We start from the raw sequence: 17520 nt of genomic DNA on the forward strand, positions 1-17520 counted from the left end.
CCATTCTGGCAACTAGAGAGAATAATAGGCCTTTAGAGGATACAGAACCGCAACAATGAAGAGGGTCAGTTTAGAAAAATTCTATGTACGAAGATACATTAGATTACCAAAAGTATTGGGACGCCTCTCTTTACACACACAAAAAGGTTCACAGCATCCAAGTTGTAAAGTCATGCCCTGATGTTGGCTGACAAGGCCTGGCTCGCAGTCTTCGCTCAAATTCATCCCAAAAGGTGGTCATTTGGGTTTAGGACCGGACTCTGTGCAGGCCAGTCAAGTTCCTCCACCCCAAACTCGCTCATCCATGTCTTTATGGACCTTGCTTTGTGCACTGGTGTGCAGTCATGTTGGAACAGGAAGTGGCCATCCCCAAACTGTTCCCACAAAGTTGGGAGCATGAAATTGTCCAAAATGTCTTTGTATGACAACACCCTAAGAGTTCCCTTCACTGGAACTAAGGGGCCCAAGCCCAACCCCTGAAAAACAACCCCCACACCATAATGCCCCCTCCACCAAATGATTGACCAGTACACAAAGCAAAGTCCATAAAGAAATGGATGAGCGAGTTTGGAGTGGAAGAACTTGACTGGCCTGCACAGAGTCCTGACCTCAACCTGATAGAACACCTTTTGGATGAATTAGAGCGGAGACTGCGAGCCAGGCCTTCTCGTCCAACATCAGTGCCTGACCTCACAAATGCACTTCTGGAAGAATGGTCAAACATTCCCATAGACACACTCCTAAACCTTGTGGACGGCCTTCCCAGAAGCTGTTATAGCTGCAAAAGGTGGGCCAACTCAATATTGAACCCTACGGGCTTAAGCTTTGTACACAAGGTACGATTGTTGGCCAACCGAGTGTCTGATGTTTGTCCAGAGGGCGTGTGCCAGGATCTTGTCTTGCATACTAACGGCACATAATTGTCGGCCAACAAACACAAATGTAGTGACTTACTACGATGAATTTCAGCTCTTGAGCGCCACCCTTTGGGCCCCTTCTGCTAGTTTCATGTTTGGTGAGCATTGATCCCGAGCATGCGTGTTTGTACTTTCGACTTTTGTGCGACAGATTTGTGTACTGACCATACGAAAATCTGACGTCAAACTGTTGTCCGCCGAAAATTTACTAGCCTGCCATCCAACATTTGTCAAAAGAAGCGTACTAAATGGTAAGATTTTAGGACAATAGTCTGTCAACAATCGTACTGCATGTATGAGGCTTAAGACTGGGATGACATTAAAGTTCATGTAAAGGCAGGTGTCCCAATACTTTTGGCAATATAGTAAAGAAAAAAAAAAAAAAATAAGGAAGAAGAAAAGAAGAAAGAGAAAAGAAGAAAGAAAGAGAAAAGAAGAAAGAAAGAGAAAAGAAGAAAGAAAGAGAAAAGAAGAAAGAGAAAAGAAGAAAAAAAAAAAAAAAAAAAAAGGGAAAAATAGAAAAAAGGAAGAAGAAAAAGAAAGAAGAAAAAGAAAGAAGAAAAAGAAAGAAGAAAAAGAAAGAAGAAAAAGAAAGAAGAAAAAGAAAGAAGAAAAAGAAATAAGAAAGTGGAAAAAGTTGGGCACTGCATTATATAAAATTTTATTAAATTATTATGCAGAGACTGAAAAAACAGACAATTATGGATTCTGAGGTGTGTTTAGAACACAAAATCATACTTTATTAGTTTCACAATATATAACAAAATTCAATTTTTTTTCAAAAGTGGAACATTTTCCCCCAAGTCTGAGCATTTTGGCTACCCCCCATGTGGTTGTAAACCCAAAAAAAAAAAAAGAAAAAAAAAAAAAAAAAAACCCCACCACACACACAAGACAAAAAGCATAATGAGCTAGTATGCATCACATACTAGCTCATTATAAAATACTTACCTTAGCTTTAAACAGTTGCAACTGCCCCCGTACACCGCTGGGAGCTGCCGGTCATGACATTGGCCCTGAAGAAACAGCACGAGCAGGCCGTTTCTTCAGTGCGCCTGCGCCAATGAGGTTGGCGCAAGCCTATATGGTAAATATCTCCTAAACAGTTCAACTTTAGGAGATATTTACAGTACCTACAGATAAGCCTCATTATAGGCTTACCTATAGGTCCAAGTGGTGTAACAGGGTTTACAACCACTCTAAGTGGCTAATACCACACACACACGTCATCTCTCACTGAGGTGTCTAAAAGGAAAAAAAAAAAAAAAAAAAAAAAAAAAAAAAGAATCTTAGATGATTTTTAAAGTGTTACTAAACCCAGGACCCTGCATTCACTATATCTGGTCTCCCACAGTACACAGAACATGGAAATGCAATTATTTTAGCAAATATAAAAACTGCTTTTCTCATCAGCAGTATATAGCAGTTTTGTGACTTCTATCAGTGTCTGGTTAAAGCTTGTAGGAGGAGTTTTCAGACTGTGCTATGAGACTGCAAGACCCCTGACCCTCTGTCTGGACAGTGCGGATTTTCCCTTTGCTGACCAAAATGAACTCTTCCAAGAAAAACTAAACAATCCTTAGCAATACACACCAAACTGAGCATGTGCAGGATGACTCCATAGACTGTTATCGGGAAATTATTAGGGGACAGTGGAAGGAGGGAAGGATCAGAGAAGACGGGATCAAACAGCTTTTTTTTTTTTTTTTTTTAAACACAATTGAGAGGATTAACCCCCTTAGGTTTCACAGTGAGTATAACAAGCACGCTTTACTGCATATACAGACTGATTTTACTGTTGTGGGTTTAGTAACACTTTAAAAATAGTTTTGTTTTAGAATCTAAGGGGGAGGGGGGGAGGGGGGGGGGGGGGGGAGGGGGGGGGGGGACACACACCCACCACAACTTTTGAGTCCTTTTTGTGGGTCTTTTTTTTTTAGTTTTTTTTGTGGGTCATTTTTCTTGGTCGGGATTAAAACCTCCATTTATGAAAACAATAGAACATAAAAGAACACCATAACACTGACGCAGGAATAAGCACAGCTGTATAAAAACAAGCAGAGTTCTCAAACTTTAATCCAAATATTAAAAAAGGAAAGAAAATTAAAATGTAACAGAAGATACAATGGGTGACCTTAAAAAAAAAAAAAAAAAAAAGAAAAAAAAAAAAAAAAGAAGAAGGAAGAAGAAAGAAAAATGGGCTTCATTATATTGGAGTGATGTACCCTGACCTACAATAATCAAATCAGCTTTCATCAATTCTTTGTAAATCAGAAAAAAAGTGAAAGATTAATTTTGATTGGACACATGGTGGCCAGGGCTCTTCATGGACTGTAGTGTCATGCAGTAAGACAGTTCCCTGGAGTTCCCTGCAGTTTGAAATTTGTACTTTTGCCCAATAAAAAAGTGCAGAGGCGGTCTATAATGGGCAAAGAACGAGCCACAGACGCCAGCAAGGTTCATACATCACCACGTTAATTTTATGGTCCAGGCCACCACTCAAAGCTCCTAGCTTGCGGGTGCCATTCCAACCCTGGGCCTCGTCACCTTCCCTTGACTCCAAGTGGAGGACTGGGTGGAGTGTCCCTTCCACATGCAGTGTGGCTCTAAATTATTTCTCTAATAATTTATTTGTGGCATCGACTCAAAACATACACTAAAAAAGGGTTTGCTCTACTTATAAGGTCTACAGTGATCCATGTTCATCGACCAATGAATGCAACCACTAAAACTACATGAGCGTACCTTCCCAATACCCTAGACAACCCAACATCATATTCTGCATCATGCAATTAATTGCACAATAGAAAAACTGTCCTGATCATTTGGAGGTTGTACACACTTGGTTTTTCAGATGGTATGTGCCATCATCCAGCTATGGCGGTCAAGATGAGCAACTCATAGCCAGCAGTGCTCAATTACTATAGTCAGGTGACCAAAATTTGAACATGGACTTCACTTTGCTAGAGTGTATCTCGTCCAAATAGGCATCCCATGCCTAGCAAGCCGTAATTATGGGGACAGAGGTTTTTGATTACATAATAGAAGGGGAAATCGCTCCTAAGGCCCTAGTCTATAGAACAACATTAAATTCTAATTTTCACAGCTTCCAGACATTATTAGGTGCATCTTCATTTTGGATAGCGGTGTTTACATTTATATACACATACATTAAAAAAAAAAAAAAAAAAAAAAAAAAAAAAAAGGGAAAAAAGGGGAAAAAGGGAAAAAAAAAAGAGTCCAAAATAAAATGTTCAGAAGACTCCTAAATTGAAAGTTTCTGCATCATGTGATGGGTAGCATAGAAAAACCCCTGTCCCCACAAGTCCTTTGGCCAATATTTCTTTAGTCAGAACAAGTAACCGGGTGATCTGAGGGTGTATTTAGCTCCTGTCTTCTGTATTGGCCAAGTGATGGCAGGTCTCTCTAAAGTTGGCGACAGCAGTAAGATTTTTTTAATATTCAATTCTGGTCCAGTAGAACATGGTTCCAAGCAGCACCCAAAACTAAAAAAAGGATAAAAAATAAATACAATTAGAACAAATATTGCCCACAGACAAAAACTAACCTATGACCCCCCCAATGTTTAAAACTTATTGGCATATACGTATGCAGTGGAATGTTTAAATGATCTGAAACACCACCATGTCAGGATTCTGCACCCAACAGAATCGTAAAGGGAGTGGCTCACCCCCAACTTCTCATGGGGCCGTTGCATGACAAGTCACACAACAGAGCATCAAAAAAGGAAGCCTCAGGAACTGTACAAAACACAGATGTCTTGAGAGTAGGAGCAGGTACACAATATTACAGCAAGAACAGAGCTACGTGCAATGCGAACTGCAAAGCAGAGAGCAGATATAGCAGGAATACGCAACTACTGTTGTTGTAAGGGGGCCCTTAGAGCCCTGGGAGGCATTGCCAATTGTCCAATTTCAAACCCCAATGCTGGCCTTGATCTTTTGGGTACTGCAACATAGGATTGGCTAGTCTCAGTTTCCACCTCTGCAATTTTAAAGGCGTCCGACTTTGCATTTCTGAAGTGTAGCATGAAATACATAAAACTTTCCTTGAAGGATGCAAGCTATACTTTAACTTTCCATGAGGGACCCAGCATGAGACCAGTGGACCTCACCAATGGAGTCCTGAGTGTAACGGGAAGCCAGTTTTTGACTCAGTCCATCAACGTCCTCCATGAACTGGTATATCTTTACAGGATACCAGTACTGAGTTAGTGATGATGTAAGTGAGCACGATAGCAAATGCAGACTTCAATTTGTAGCCTCCAGGAATTAACGTTAGAAGTTCACTTTTAAAGCCCAATCAACCTTTCTGAGGAGGGAAAGATCTCAAAATTCTTTTTTACCAAATCCATATTCTTATTTGTGAGAGCAAACTTACCGTCCAGCACAGGATTGCAAATCCGAACCAACAAATACCCCAGGCATGGCGATTCAATGGACCAACAATTAAGTCGTAACAGCCCTACAGAATGGAAGAGAAAAAAATTCATTAATAAAAATAAAAAAAAAAAAAAAAAAAAAAAAGAAGAAAGGGGGGGGGGGGGGTAGTCATCATTAACCAGGGTGACCCCCCCCCCCCCCAATGCAATAACAATAGATTTATTTTTTGGGGGGCCTACCTTAATTTTAAAAAAAAATAAATAAAAAAAAAAAAAATAGCATAAGTATTTCTTGAATAAAATCCGTATTAGGATAAAGTTTCAGGTGGTGGGATTAGTTAGTTGAATGGCACAGGTATATTTGGGCCCAAAGAAACAACCAACTATAGAAGAGCATGCCCTTTATGTAGATGACTACCTTAGAAGCCATCTTATGGCATTCATAGTGAAGATCCTTACATTTAAATTTAGGTATCCCGAGATGCCCAGCTTGCATCCATTAAGGTTCAAAGGTTGTCCTAGATTGTTCATGACGCAGCACTGCTGAGGCCAGGGGTAGGAGGAGTCGGGGTTGTTGGTCCGGAACGTGGAGTTATATACTTGCCAGTCCAAGGGGCTGTTCACACCACAGCACTGCTTCTGCAAAAGCAACGGCAACATCTCTTTAGATTAAAATGCTTTGCTACCTCCAATTAATAACATTTTATGCAGTGATTGAGAAGATCTCAGAATGAGATATATAGATATAGATATAGAAAAAAAATATTCACCCTACAAGAAAATGTTCTTGCTAGGCTTGGCACTTTGTAACAGGCCCACATGGTTACCTCACTAAACCTACTAAACAAAACTAATGCCATACTCTTGCACACCAAGGAGGATATTGTATGTTCAAACTTACTAGGGCCCTGGCACCCAACCTTGCCACTGTAAGTGACCCCTAGGGCCCCTTCTAGCAGTTTCCCTATTGCCCTGTTATAGTAGAGATTTCTACCGTTTCCTTAAGTATGTCCCCAGTCTCCAATAACTCCTTTAGCATGAAACAATATAAATACCGCTCATACCCAGGGCTTTTTCTTTTTCTCAGAAAATAGGTGCAGGAACTCAACTATGACCCCCCCCCCAAAAAAAAAAACCCTTGACCCCCACACACACCCTCCAAAACAGCATCAAATATTGGGTGTGGTCATATTTCACTAACAGTGGGAGGGTCTTAAAAGTGGCATAAAATACCAGGAGTGCATTATGTGCACAGTTCAGGGTTGCTTCACACACACAGTGCAGAGTTCCGCCTTCTTCCATAGCCGTTTACCTCTGCATCCCCATCTCACTTTCACCCCTCTTCCCAGCTGACTTTTGGACCTCCCCGCACACTGTAAATGGCCTCCGCCTCTCTCACTTGCAGGGAGATCATCCAGTTGGGGGGTTTGGCATCTGCACTGCACCCCAGGCACCCACATCTTCCTTGTCCCCATCCTGCACTCAGTGGGAGCCACTCATGAGACCCGTTTTGTGGGGAATGCTGAGAGAAAAGCTGTCACTTGTAAACACAGAAGTCGGACTTCTGTGTTTTACAAGTGATAGTGCTGAGCAGGGAGCACAGGGCCTGAGCCAGAGGTGGTGGAACTGAATTCCACCAAGCTCCAGCTGAAAAAAAGCCATGCTCATACCTATATCAGTCATATAAGCATGTGGATAGACTGGTGCAAGCCAGACCGGATCAGCTGGTCAGGCTCCAGTAGACTTCAACAAAATGGCGGCCCCACACAGACGACCTGTTGCAACAGGGGGAGAATATATATATATATATATATATATATATATATATATATATACACACACACACACACACACACACACACACACACACACACACACACACACACACATACACCATTTTGTTGAACTCCTTTAACATGTTTACAGTCTCCAACAATCTCCTGCAATATGTCCACAGTCTCTGACCATCTCTTGTATCATTTCCATGGTCTGACTATATTCGGTTGTGTGCCTGCTGTCTCCGAATTAAATGTTTGCTTAAATTTTATGTGTGGCCCTTTGAGGACATCAGGGGCCATGCTTGAGACCTCCCATATCAGGAAAAAGTTGACCACTACTGTTATAGGGGGCAGCCAAACATGCCTGACCCTTGAGGATACCCAGAAAACCTCCTGGGGATCATGTACACACCTCATCTTGCAAGGTTTTTTGCCAGCTACAAGTTGAAAAGTGTCCCAACACGAGTCATCTATGAATCGTCATCCACAGACACCAGCTGTGCATGGTAGCCAATCAGCTTCTAACTTCAGTTTGTTCAATTAAAGTTTGACAAAAAAAAAAAAAAAAAAAACACCTGGAAGCGGATTGGTTTTTATGCAGAGCTGCCCCAGATTTTGCACGCTCCAGTTTTAGTAAATCAACCCCTCAGTGTCGCTTCTAGACATTTGGTCTTGCCCCAAATTCAAAGACCAAGCTTCAATCCAGGAGGCTTTCACTCAAGTCGTTGATCAGGAAAGATTCTTGTGCAACTGAAAAATCACTCCAAGCACCCATAAAAATCTGTGGGCGACTGTCTTATAGCATCTCTCCACGCCACCAGCTTTGCATCAGAAGTGGCCATTAACATGGAGATGATTTACAGGGACACCCATAGACCATTCTAAGAGTGATTGCATTAAACACAAAAGTGATACAACATAATTATAAATCCTGCAAGGGAATTGACGTTACCATAAGCATGAGATAGTTCCATGTTTTGGTTAAGTCCTGGGACTTAATCTGGTCATCGTTGTTCGCGAAATTGGTTTTCTGGTAGGATTCCAGCATTTGCCTCAGGAAAAGATTGACCGTGAACTAAAAAATAAATACAAATAAAATTAAATAAATGTTACAATAGGAATGATACGACAGCTCCCATCTGTATACATCCTTGTAAATTATAACGATATAAGCATTCATTGGGTGTATAGCTTTGACCAATGTAATTATGTATATGCCGTATCTGGGGGACCTCCATGGAAGCATTGCAACTCCAGTGACCTCCACTAGATTCTGGGTCCTGCGACGAGTGACTGCCCTGCTGCTTACTAATCACCGGAGGTCACCCATTTTGCAAAAGTGTCTTTCAAGTGAAGGCCTTGCATTTTTTCCTCAATGAACACATAATCATTTTTGGTTTGGATGCAGTGGAGCCAAAAGATCATAGAGGGGGATCACTTTTTTTTAATAAAAAAAAAAAAAAAAAAAAAAAAAAATTAACAGGAGGGGAGCATTTTTAAAACCCCCCTGAAGCAAAGCATTGTGGCCATGGAATGTGTACATTCCTGTCTGGCTGACCTTGTAGCTCAATCCGTTGGCGCAGGCCGCATGCAAATATGCGGCCTCTCGGCAGGTGGGCCTTGGTACCCAGCAGCCGCAGATTTGCGTGAATTGGTGTGACTACAGCTGTGCCAGGAGTGTGCACCATGCACGCTCCTGGCACAGTTACTGGCAGCTAAAACAGGAAACTCCCAAACGCTACCTGAGATCAGGTGCTTTCCGATCATGTGACTGCCATGTCACGGCGGTCATATGATCATAAACCCTGCCGCTCCTCCCGGCATCCTAAACCCCTAAAGGGCTGGGAGGCCTAGCTCCAAAGGGGAAGGTGGTGCGTAAAAAATAAAGAAAAAAAAAAAAAGGGGGGGGGGGGGGGGGAAGAAGGAAAGAAGAGGCTCAACTGCCTAATTTGCTACCCCCAAACTGAAACTGCACAGGTAGACCAAGCCTTACTTTTATAGGTTAAAAGCAGTGGTCTCTAAACTGAAGCCCGTGGGCTGGATGCAACCATTTGCTTGCCTTTAGCCAGCCCTATTCCTCCCAACTATACGAAGCACTATTCCTCAAATTGATAGGTGGCACTATTCTTCCCACTGACTCCAACAATGAGGCCCTATTCCTTCCACTAACAGCAAAGATGGGGAAATGAGGAATTCCTCCCATTGACCAAGCCTGAGGCATTGTTTCCTCGCTTTTGGGGGCCTTTTCTACTCCCTCTGGCCACATTTCAGCCCCCTCGAAAGTCTAAGAGATAGTCAACTGATTCTTTGTTTAGAAAGGTTGGAGACCCCCGGGTTAAAGAAGAATTCAAGGTATGAAGTTTTTTGGTTGAGTCTCTCCACCTTGTCCAACCAGAGAATTCAACGTATTTATTGAGGGAGACACACAAAGCATTCTCTGAATGGAGCCTGTGCCAACCAGCCAAGCCATAATGTAGCAGGGCAGCCTCTCAGAAGCTGGGACTCAGAATCTAGTGGGGATCACTGGAGTAGCAGTGTCCACTTTTTCATATATCTTCCAGCTTCCAAGGGCATTGTCCAGGTATGGTATATCCATAGTTGGTCCAAGCTTGTCCAATGTAACTAGGTATAAAATATCCATGCCTGGAATTCCTCCATTTAATTTTTCAAAGTTGCCATTTTTTGAACGCCTCAAGTAACACAACTTAACCCAAAAACACTCATCAGAGGGCTCCTCACTCGAGGATAGATTGTAGAGCAGCCCTCCAAAAGACAAACCAAATACAGAGCCCCATTGACTTCAGTCCAGATCAAATAGGTAATCTGAAAAACCAAGTCAAAATTGTATTTCACACAAATATGAAACTCAATAGTAGTGGAGATTAGCCAACCACAGACAACTGCCAGACTTTGAGATTAAAGAATGCATTACCCCAACATTTCATATTCCTGATATGTGCTTGTTGTACTATCCACTTGTGTTAAAAAAAAAAAAAAAGAAGTAGTATCTTGTTTCCTTTGTATTGCTTCCTTTGTTTGAAATATCTAGTGATCCTGCCAGTCCCCCTACATTCCTATTTCAAACTGACCACGCTAGGCATGAGCACACAGCCATCCCGGTGTGGTCAGTTTTCTGGCTGTGCTGGGAGCACAGCCTGCCTTCCCTCCAATGATCAGACTTGTGCTGACACACAGCCTCTGCGCAGCCATTGACTGTACTGCTCTTTGTCAACAAGCTAGCTCAGATGGTGTCAAAATCTCCCCTTCCCCAAATTCCTCCTTGGCACACTAGCTGAATTCAGGAGTCAGGATGATGTTGGGGGTGGTCTGCTGAAATGAGGGGAAGAAAGCAGATGATAGTTTTTTCCTGCCAAGACTTTATAGAGCAAAGGCTCTGACAGCCCCACGTTTCAGACAATGATCAGGTCCATCATCTCACTTTGGAGGGACCACTACTGGTGGAGTGTGGTGGTGATAGACATCCATCTACACCTTCCACCATCTTACAATTCACAACCATTTTAATAAAAGTTTCCCTTTTATACAACTCCTAGCCATACTTACAAAGTCCCTTTGCGTTGCTGCAGTGATCGCAGAGGCCACTTCAAAGCAATAGACGATAAACATCAGGATTAAATACTATATACAAAAAAAAAAAAAAAAAACACAGAAGATTTACATGTTAAAAAGATTCTATTTTTGCATTTGTACAACACACTATTAATGGTACCAGATGCAGTCACAATGAAGCTTGAGAGTCAAAAATCACGGTCTATGATAATACTGAGAAGGGTTTTCAGAATGTCCTTGGGCAGGGTGGTGGCAGTTGACAGTTATTCTATTCAACAAAAAAAACCCAAAATTGGGGAAAAAAAAAAAAAAAAAAAAAAGGGAATGAGGGGGGAGAAGGTGGTGGTGGAGGATATAAATCCTTTGGTAGGCTAGGTATGCCAAAAAGGGGCGGGCCATCCATTAAGGGCACACAGGCGCCGCCTCCCTTATTCATGTGTCCGGCCCCTTTTTTTAGGACACCGACACATGGATTCCATAGCAGAGGGGGGTGTTTTTATTTTTTATTCATTTTACTTTTTTTTTTTTTTTAAGCAGAAGCTCTAACAGGCTTCAATATAGGGTGGGCTCTGGTTGCAGAGAGTGTGCTCCGAGCCCACCCATGTGTGTTACAACAGCCAATCAGGAAGCGGGTTGACACCGGTCACCTGACTGACTGGACAGGCGATCCTATTGGACGCTTAGGAGGGGGAGGAGTTAGAAGCTGCCATGGAGGAGAGGACACTCGTAGTCGAGCCACTGCACCACGCTGCCTGCCACGATGGGGTGAGTGCCGGAAAAAAAAATAAAAAAACCCACCACACACCAGCCGCCACTGATGCCAAATGATTTCCAGTAAAGTTTTCCAGGTAGGAGTACACTTCTAACATTCCAACCATACACAAATGCAACATAGGAGATTAAAAAACGCCAAGTGTGGAGATAATCATATTTTATTACAAAATTAGAGGACTTCATAATAGAACCAAAACGCATTTCAGGAGGTCAGAACACCCTTACTCAGTGCTACAAAGATACAATAGTATTCTCACGTTGGATGAAGTGGCCTCCCCCCCCCCCCCCCCCCCCCCCCCAGATGGAAACGTTGCTCCCCCCCCCCCCCCCCCCAGTCCCTAATGGAAACAGCGCTCCCACCCCCGGCCCCTAATGGAAGTAGCGCCCCCCCAGCCCTAATGGAAGTGCCACTCCCCCTCCCTGGCCCCTGATAGACTTCATCACAGAGCCAATGTGTTTTAAAGCTTTGTAAAAAAAGGTGAAGGTACACTATGAGTTAAGTCCAACGAAGCTTATTTCGATTTACGTCAGACACTTGAAGAGGAGAAAAAGCACACAGAGTGCTGCCCCTCCACTTTGTGCCCACTCACAGAAGCCTCTGTATTTTGTGAATGTTTTCACATTAATACAAAAGGCTCATGTGATTGGGTAGGGGGGAGGGAGCGACTCTACTGTTCAAAATGCAGAGACCAGAAAGTCCAGCATCAGGCTCTTGAACTACAGCAAAAGTGGTCTTCCAGGAGTTCTAAAAACCTTGTCAGATTTAAAGAATAGAGATAAGCCCAGGAGGCATCATGCACCTCATTGGACCCTTCACTTTTTCCAAAGAAGCTGCATTCCAGGTGTTCAGCTTTAAAGTTTCTCATTTTGGAATAAATCTATATTGTTACCTCCTGCTGTAGTGCTTCAGTTTCAGATTCACTTGCAAGTCACACCTGGATCATTCACATATATAAATGTATTCCAAAATAAGAGGACTTCATAATAGAACCAAACACATTTCAGGAGCTCAGAGCACCCCTTCATCAAGTCTATAAAGAAACAATATATTTAGTATCTTTGGACACATGGAGAAGGGACGCTCTACGACCCATGGAGAAGGGACGCTCTACGACCCATGGAGAAGGGACGCTCTACGACCCATGGAGAAGGGACGCTCTACGACCCATGGAGAAGGGACGCTCTACGACCCATGGAGAAGGGACGCTCTACGACCCATGGAGAAGGGACGCTCTACGACCCATGGAGAAGGGACGCTCTACGACCCATGGAACACATTGGCTCTTGATTAAGTCTCTCAGAGAGGATCATTTTGGAACAAATCTATATTTGGACGATTACGTCCTGGTGTAATGCTTCAATCTTGGATTCACTTAGCCTTAACTTTTCACTTACAAGCCAAGGAAACAGTATAAAATTCTTTGGTGTGGGGAAGCTGCCAACACAGAATCCAGAGACAACTTTTCCAAAAACTACTTTAAACGCCTTTAGTAACAGGATCATCCTAGGGTCTCAGGGTTACCCCATCATCTTTGTACATCACACCATATGACCCTTGTGACCACAGAAGCCACTTCTGACAGACAAGACAATGTGCAACGAAAAGGAGGAACAAGCAGTCTACAATCTGGGTCAACATCGAAAAGGCTTGCAACATTTCCACTTCTATATAAGCTACAATGTGAGATGTTGGCAGATAATAGGCTTTTAATGGTCGGTACCTAGTCTGAAAACAAATAAAAAATGATCAGTATACACAAACTCAATTTCAAAATCAACCCAGAGCACCTACCGTCATTAACATCCTCCTGTTGGAATGCATGATGCCAACAATACCCAAGATGGCAAGCAGGAAGAAGCAGAAGCCAGTGAAGATACCAATCCAGGCAGCTGCAAAGAGGTCATCGTTACCAGTGGCATTAAGCAATGGGTAGAGACGTTCCTGGTCCGTCACGAAAAAGATGCACTCTGCTGTCAAGGCGAGTCCGGCAAGCTGAGGGCACAAAGAGAAACAAACAATGAGGCCAAATTTCTTGTTACCACATCATGGCTGCAATATGCCTTTTCAAGTCCTTTAGGCATTGTTTCACAATGAATTAAGATGCGCACCTGTGCATGTTTCTAGTTTTCAGACTTTGACAAAACTGACAAATTACAGCTGAAGTTTAATCAAAAGTTTGTGCAGTTACATAACCTACTTGTAACGCTTAACGTATCAATTCTTTGCAGAGTGCCCGGTCCTCTTCCTGGCACTGAACTTCCAGCAAGGCAGTTATTAGCTTTGGGTTTTTGGACTGAATTTCATTCTAGATAATCTGATGGACCCATCCCCTCATCTACTGAGGTAATCCCATGCATGATTTACACTAAATTTGTAATATCTGAATGGAAGAGGGACTCCTGCCATTCATCCGACTTCCTTCCTTTCATAGATCAAATTATATTTGTTGTAACTGTAGCACTCTTGTCCCTAGAATAGGGCTATAGGTAGATTTAGCATGCCAGGTGATAGTCAGCCTGGCTAATTTGTAGTATTAAGTGATTACATGACTTCTGTTAATTCCATTTTAAGTTGTGGCTTCTCCCTTCTGTCAGCACATGGTGCTGTTGCCTTTAACATTAGAGTGATGAGCTACAGTGAAGTTCAGGTTATGATAAACATACCTTTCTCAACCAATCATATTCGCGGCTAAGCATGCTGGGAAAGGTTATTTAATGAATGAAGTCAGGTGATCAGGCAGGTGTTCCCGCCCGGGGCTTTGGCCTGGGTGGATGGTGTATGTAGAGTTCCTGGCTGATAGGCCCGAAGCCTGGGGCCTATCCAGGTGGCTGCCGGCTCCCAAGCCTAACCAAGTCCTATGCGGGTGTTCAAGTTCATGCGGAGAAAAGCCTGCCAAAGATCCGGAAGCGATTCTAGGAGGAATGGAGTTCTAAGGAAGCACCAGAGGGGACTTTTCATGAGCTGGAGGCTTATGAAATGGTTGGGAGGACTTCAGGAGGGAACTCATCCAAGAGAATCAGTGCATGAAGCAGTAAAGTTTAGTTTCTAGAGGAGACAGATTGTCCTACAAAGTACAGGTCTGCTGGTTCAGCTTCAGCTTATTCCTGTACCGTTGTCTGCCTTACTTCACCTATTTTTGTCTAAGAGTCTCCCAATTGCTGATCGTTACTAAGGGGGTCCTGTGCCCTATTCCTCTCTCTCCCATATTTTTCCTGTTCCGAGAAATAAACTTCTCTTCTGTTAAAGCATAAAAGTGACTGGTGCCCAACGTCCTCTCTGGTATATATCCCACCATGCCCAAAAACCTGTACCCAGAGAATGTATGGCAGCCTTCCCTACCCCCTGGTAGTCACCATTAGACTCCGGAAAGTCGTGGTAGGCACTACATAAACAATGCATGCACTTTTCTCAGTGGATGAAGGGAGAGAATGAGCATGTCCCAGTCCAACTGCCTTGAATGCAGTTCAGCCCAGAGACCTAAAGCTATTAACCCCCCACTATGCTGGAAATTCAGCACAAGGAAGAGGACCAGGCACCCTGTGAAGATGATTTCTACATGAATCAGCAGCCTGCAGGATGTGGGGCATACTTTATTACAGGTAATCGTTATGCCTGCTGCTATAGAGGGGAGATTTTTTTTGACTAAATGTTGGTTAAAATTATACTCAGGTTAACTGGCCACTGCTAAACTTGGCCTGGACACCAAACAAACTTTAATAAAACACAGATCACACAGAGATATACATTTTTTTTTTTTTTTTTACACCTAAAATACCCTAGCTAAATTAAATAGTTTGTTTTATATCTGCAAGACTACAGCAGACAGAAAAAGGTTCAGTCCACCCAACCCGGACTGATATTTCAATATTGGAGGTCTGCGGTCTCCTTATCTTCTGTGGCCATTATGAGGTGTTCTCTCATTCTGTTTGCTGGATTTTTCTTTACTATAGAATCATGACGAATGTAACAGGAGTAGACAGGACAAAGGTGAGCAGAAACACCCAAAGTTTCCAGGTGGACAGAACAGAGACAGGAATTCTGACAATGAAATCTCCATGCTGGAGTATCCAGGACATACTGTAAAAAACCAAGGGTCTAACATATCCTACCAGTACCAGCCCCCCCGTCTAGCAAAAAAAATACTACATCTGGATGAACTGGTCCTTTAAAAGTTAGCAAGCTACAGCTTGCTTCCCCAGAGACTATGTATGTCTCTTCCTCACTTACAGTACCGATGGACGAGAAGTCTACTTACCCCAATTATCACATTGCCAAAAATGAGGATGACCTGAAAGCAACGAACTCCCGAGTCTCCTGCCATTGTTCCAAGAGATGACTACCTACAAAACATGGAAGAACATAAAGACACTGAGTTGTGGTAATCAAAGAAATACAATTATACACACACCCCATTAGTAGGGGGAGTCACTCCTCTTGTATCAGTAATTTTAAGGAGAGGTGTCACGGTGGGCTCCCAATCATCCACAAATCATCAATAGAAAGAAAAGAAGGGACACGATCTCCAATGCTAAGGGATTACTGAAGAACACCATCCATACAATACGTGAAGCAACAACTGTACAGTCTCGAGCATACCATGCTTTTCATCAAGTGGGTTGAGTTCAGGACTCCGTGCAGGCTAGTCAAGTTTCTGTACCCCAAACTAGCACGTCTTTATGGACCTTTCTTTGTGCACTGGTGCGTAGTCATGTTGGAACAGGAAGGGGCCATCCCCAAACTGTTCCCACAAAGTTGGGAGCATGAAATTGTCCAAAATGTCTTGGTATGCTGATGCCTTAAGAGTTCCCTTCATTGGAACTAAGGGGCCAAGCCCAACCCCTAAAAAAATAACCCCACACCATAATCCCCCCTCCACCAAATGATTTTGACCAGTGCACAAAGCAAACATTTTGGACAATTTCATGCTCCCAACTTTGTGGGAACAGTTTGGGGGATGGCCCCTTCCTGTTCCAACATGACTGTGCACAAGTGCAAAAAGCAAGGTCCATAAAAACATGGATGAGGGAGTTTGGGGTGGAGCGACTTACCTGACCTGCACAGAGTCCTGACCTCAACCCAATAGAACACCTTTGGGATGAATTAGAGCAGAGACTGAGCCAGGCCTTCTCATCCAGCATCAGTGCCTGACCTCACAAATGCGCTTCTGGAAGAATGGTCAAACATCCCCATAGACACACTCCTAAATCTTGTGGACGGCCTTCCCAGAAGAGTTGAAGCTGCTATAGCTGCAAAGGGTGGGCCAACTCAATATTAAACCCTACGGACTAAGACTGGGATGCCATTAAAGTTCATGTGCGTGTAAAGGCAGGTGTCCAATACTTGACAATATAGTGCAGCTTCCTGAAAACATCACAGCACCCTGCCTTCTGTGCTCCTCTTGAAGAGCCCCCAGTTCTGATGCAAGCATAGGGTTTGCTCTTGGAGGAGTTATGCAAATGCCTTGATTGGGTGGGTGTCAGTCTGGAGGAATCGGCGTTCATAGACAGGCTATAGTTGCATGCAGAACACCCTAGGTGATGCCCACGTTTGATATTCAGCTTTTATGATTGCGAGAACTGAAATCCCATGAATGACAGGGGGGCAGCGACAGTCAGTCAGGCTGGGGAGGGAAAGTGCTAGAGGATGCTGGGCATTTTCCAGCCAGAAAATAAGGCAGGCTGTATCGAACTTACTGCAGCTTCTAATGCCACATTGTGAGAAGCTTACAGTGTGCAATGAAATCAGAGTAAGCAATTTCAGTACAGGAGAGGAAACTGGACAGGAAGCCTGAGCTCTGCTTGTGAGGGTATTCATTTGTCCAGATCCTGGTATTACAAGTAGTATTTGGAGAAGTGTGGCTAGATTTTCGATAAACTTCTCTGAGACACCAACTTCTACTAAATTTTCAGGCTTTCTCCAGGAGAGTGGTAGAATGCGGGGTGTTCCAGCATCCCCAGCAGATGTGTTCCAGGATCACCAGCCTACAGACAAGAAGGCAGTGGGATGGACTGGTGTCACATAGCAATGTCTGGATGAGAAATTGAACTGCTCATTGGCAAGCTGTTCTCTGCATACATC

At 43.2% G+C, this 17520-nt stretch overlaps 1 protein-coding gene across 2 annotated transcripts in view; it reads right to left on the reverse strand.

Moving 5' to 3' along the window:
- Positions 1–4121: 4121 nt before the first annotated feature.
- The window catches only part of UPK1B (uroplakin 1B), a 28048-nt gene continuing 14649 nt past the window's right edge, over positions 4122–17520 (reverse strand). The window contains exons 2-8 of one of the 2 annotated variants that reach the window (XM_073617392.1): positions 15698–15782; positions 13234–13434; positions 10662–10736; positions 8050–8172; positions 5779–5958; positions 5319–5402; positions 4122–4423 (exon numbers count right to left, since the gene is read on the reverse strand). In XM_073617392.1, the coding sequence (XP_073473493.1) occupies positions 4373–4423; positions 5319–5402; positions 5779–5958; positions 8050–8172; positions 10662–10736; positions 13234–13434; positions 15698–15763 (780 nt within the window). In that variant the 5' untranslated portion in view covers positions 15764–15782 and the 3' untranslated portion in view covers positions 4122–4372. The remainder of the gene's footprint in view (positions 4424–5318; positions 5403–5778; positions 5959–8049; positions 8173–10661; positions 10737–13233; positions 13435–15697; positions 15783–17520) is intronic. The other variant, XM_073617393.1, reaches the window with a different exon arrangement.

The sequence above is a fragment of the Aquarana catesbeiana genome, linkage group LG02 (assembly GCF_042186555.1).
Source record: "Aquarana catesbeiana isolate 2022-GZ linkage group LG02, ASM4218655v1, whole genome shotgun sequence".
Lineage (NCBI taxonomy): Eukaryota > Metazoa > Chordata > Amphibia > Anura > Ranidae > Aquarana > Aquarana catesbeiana.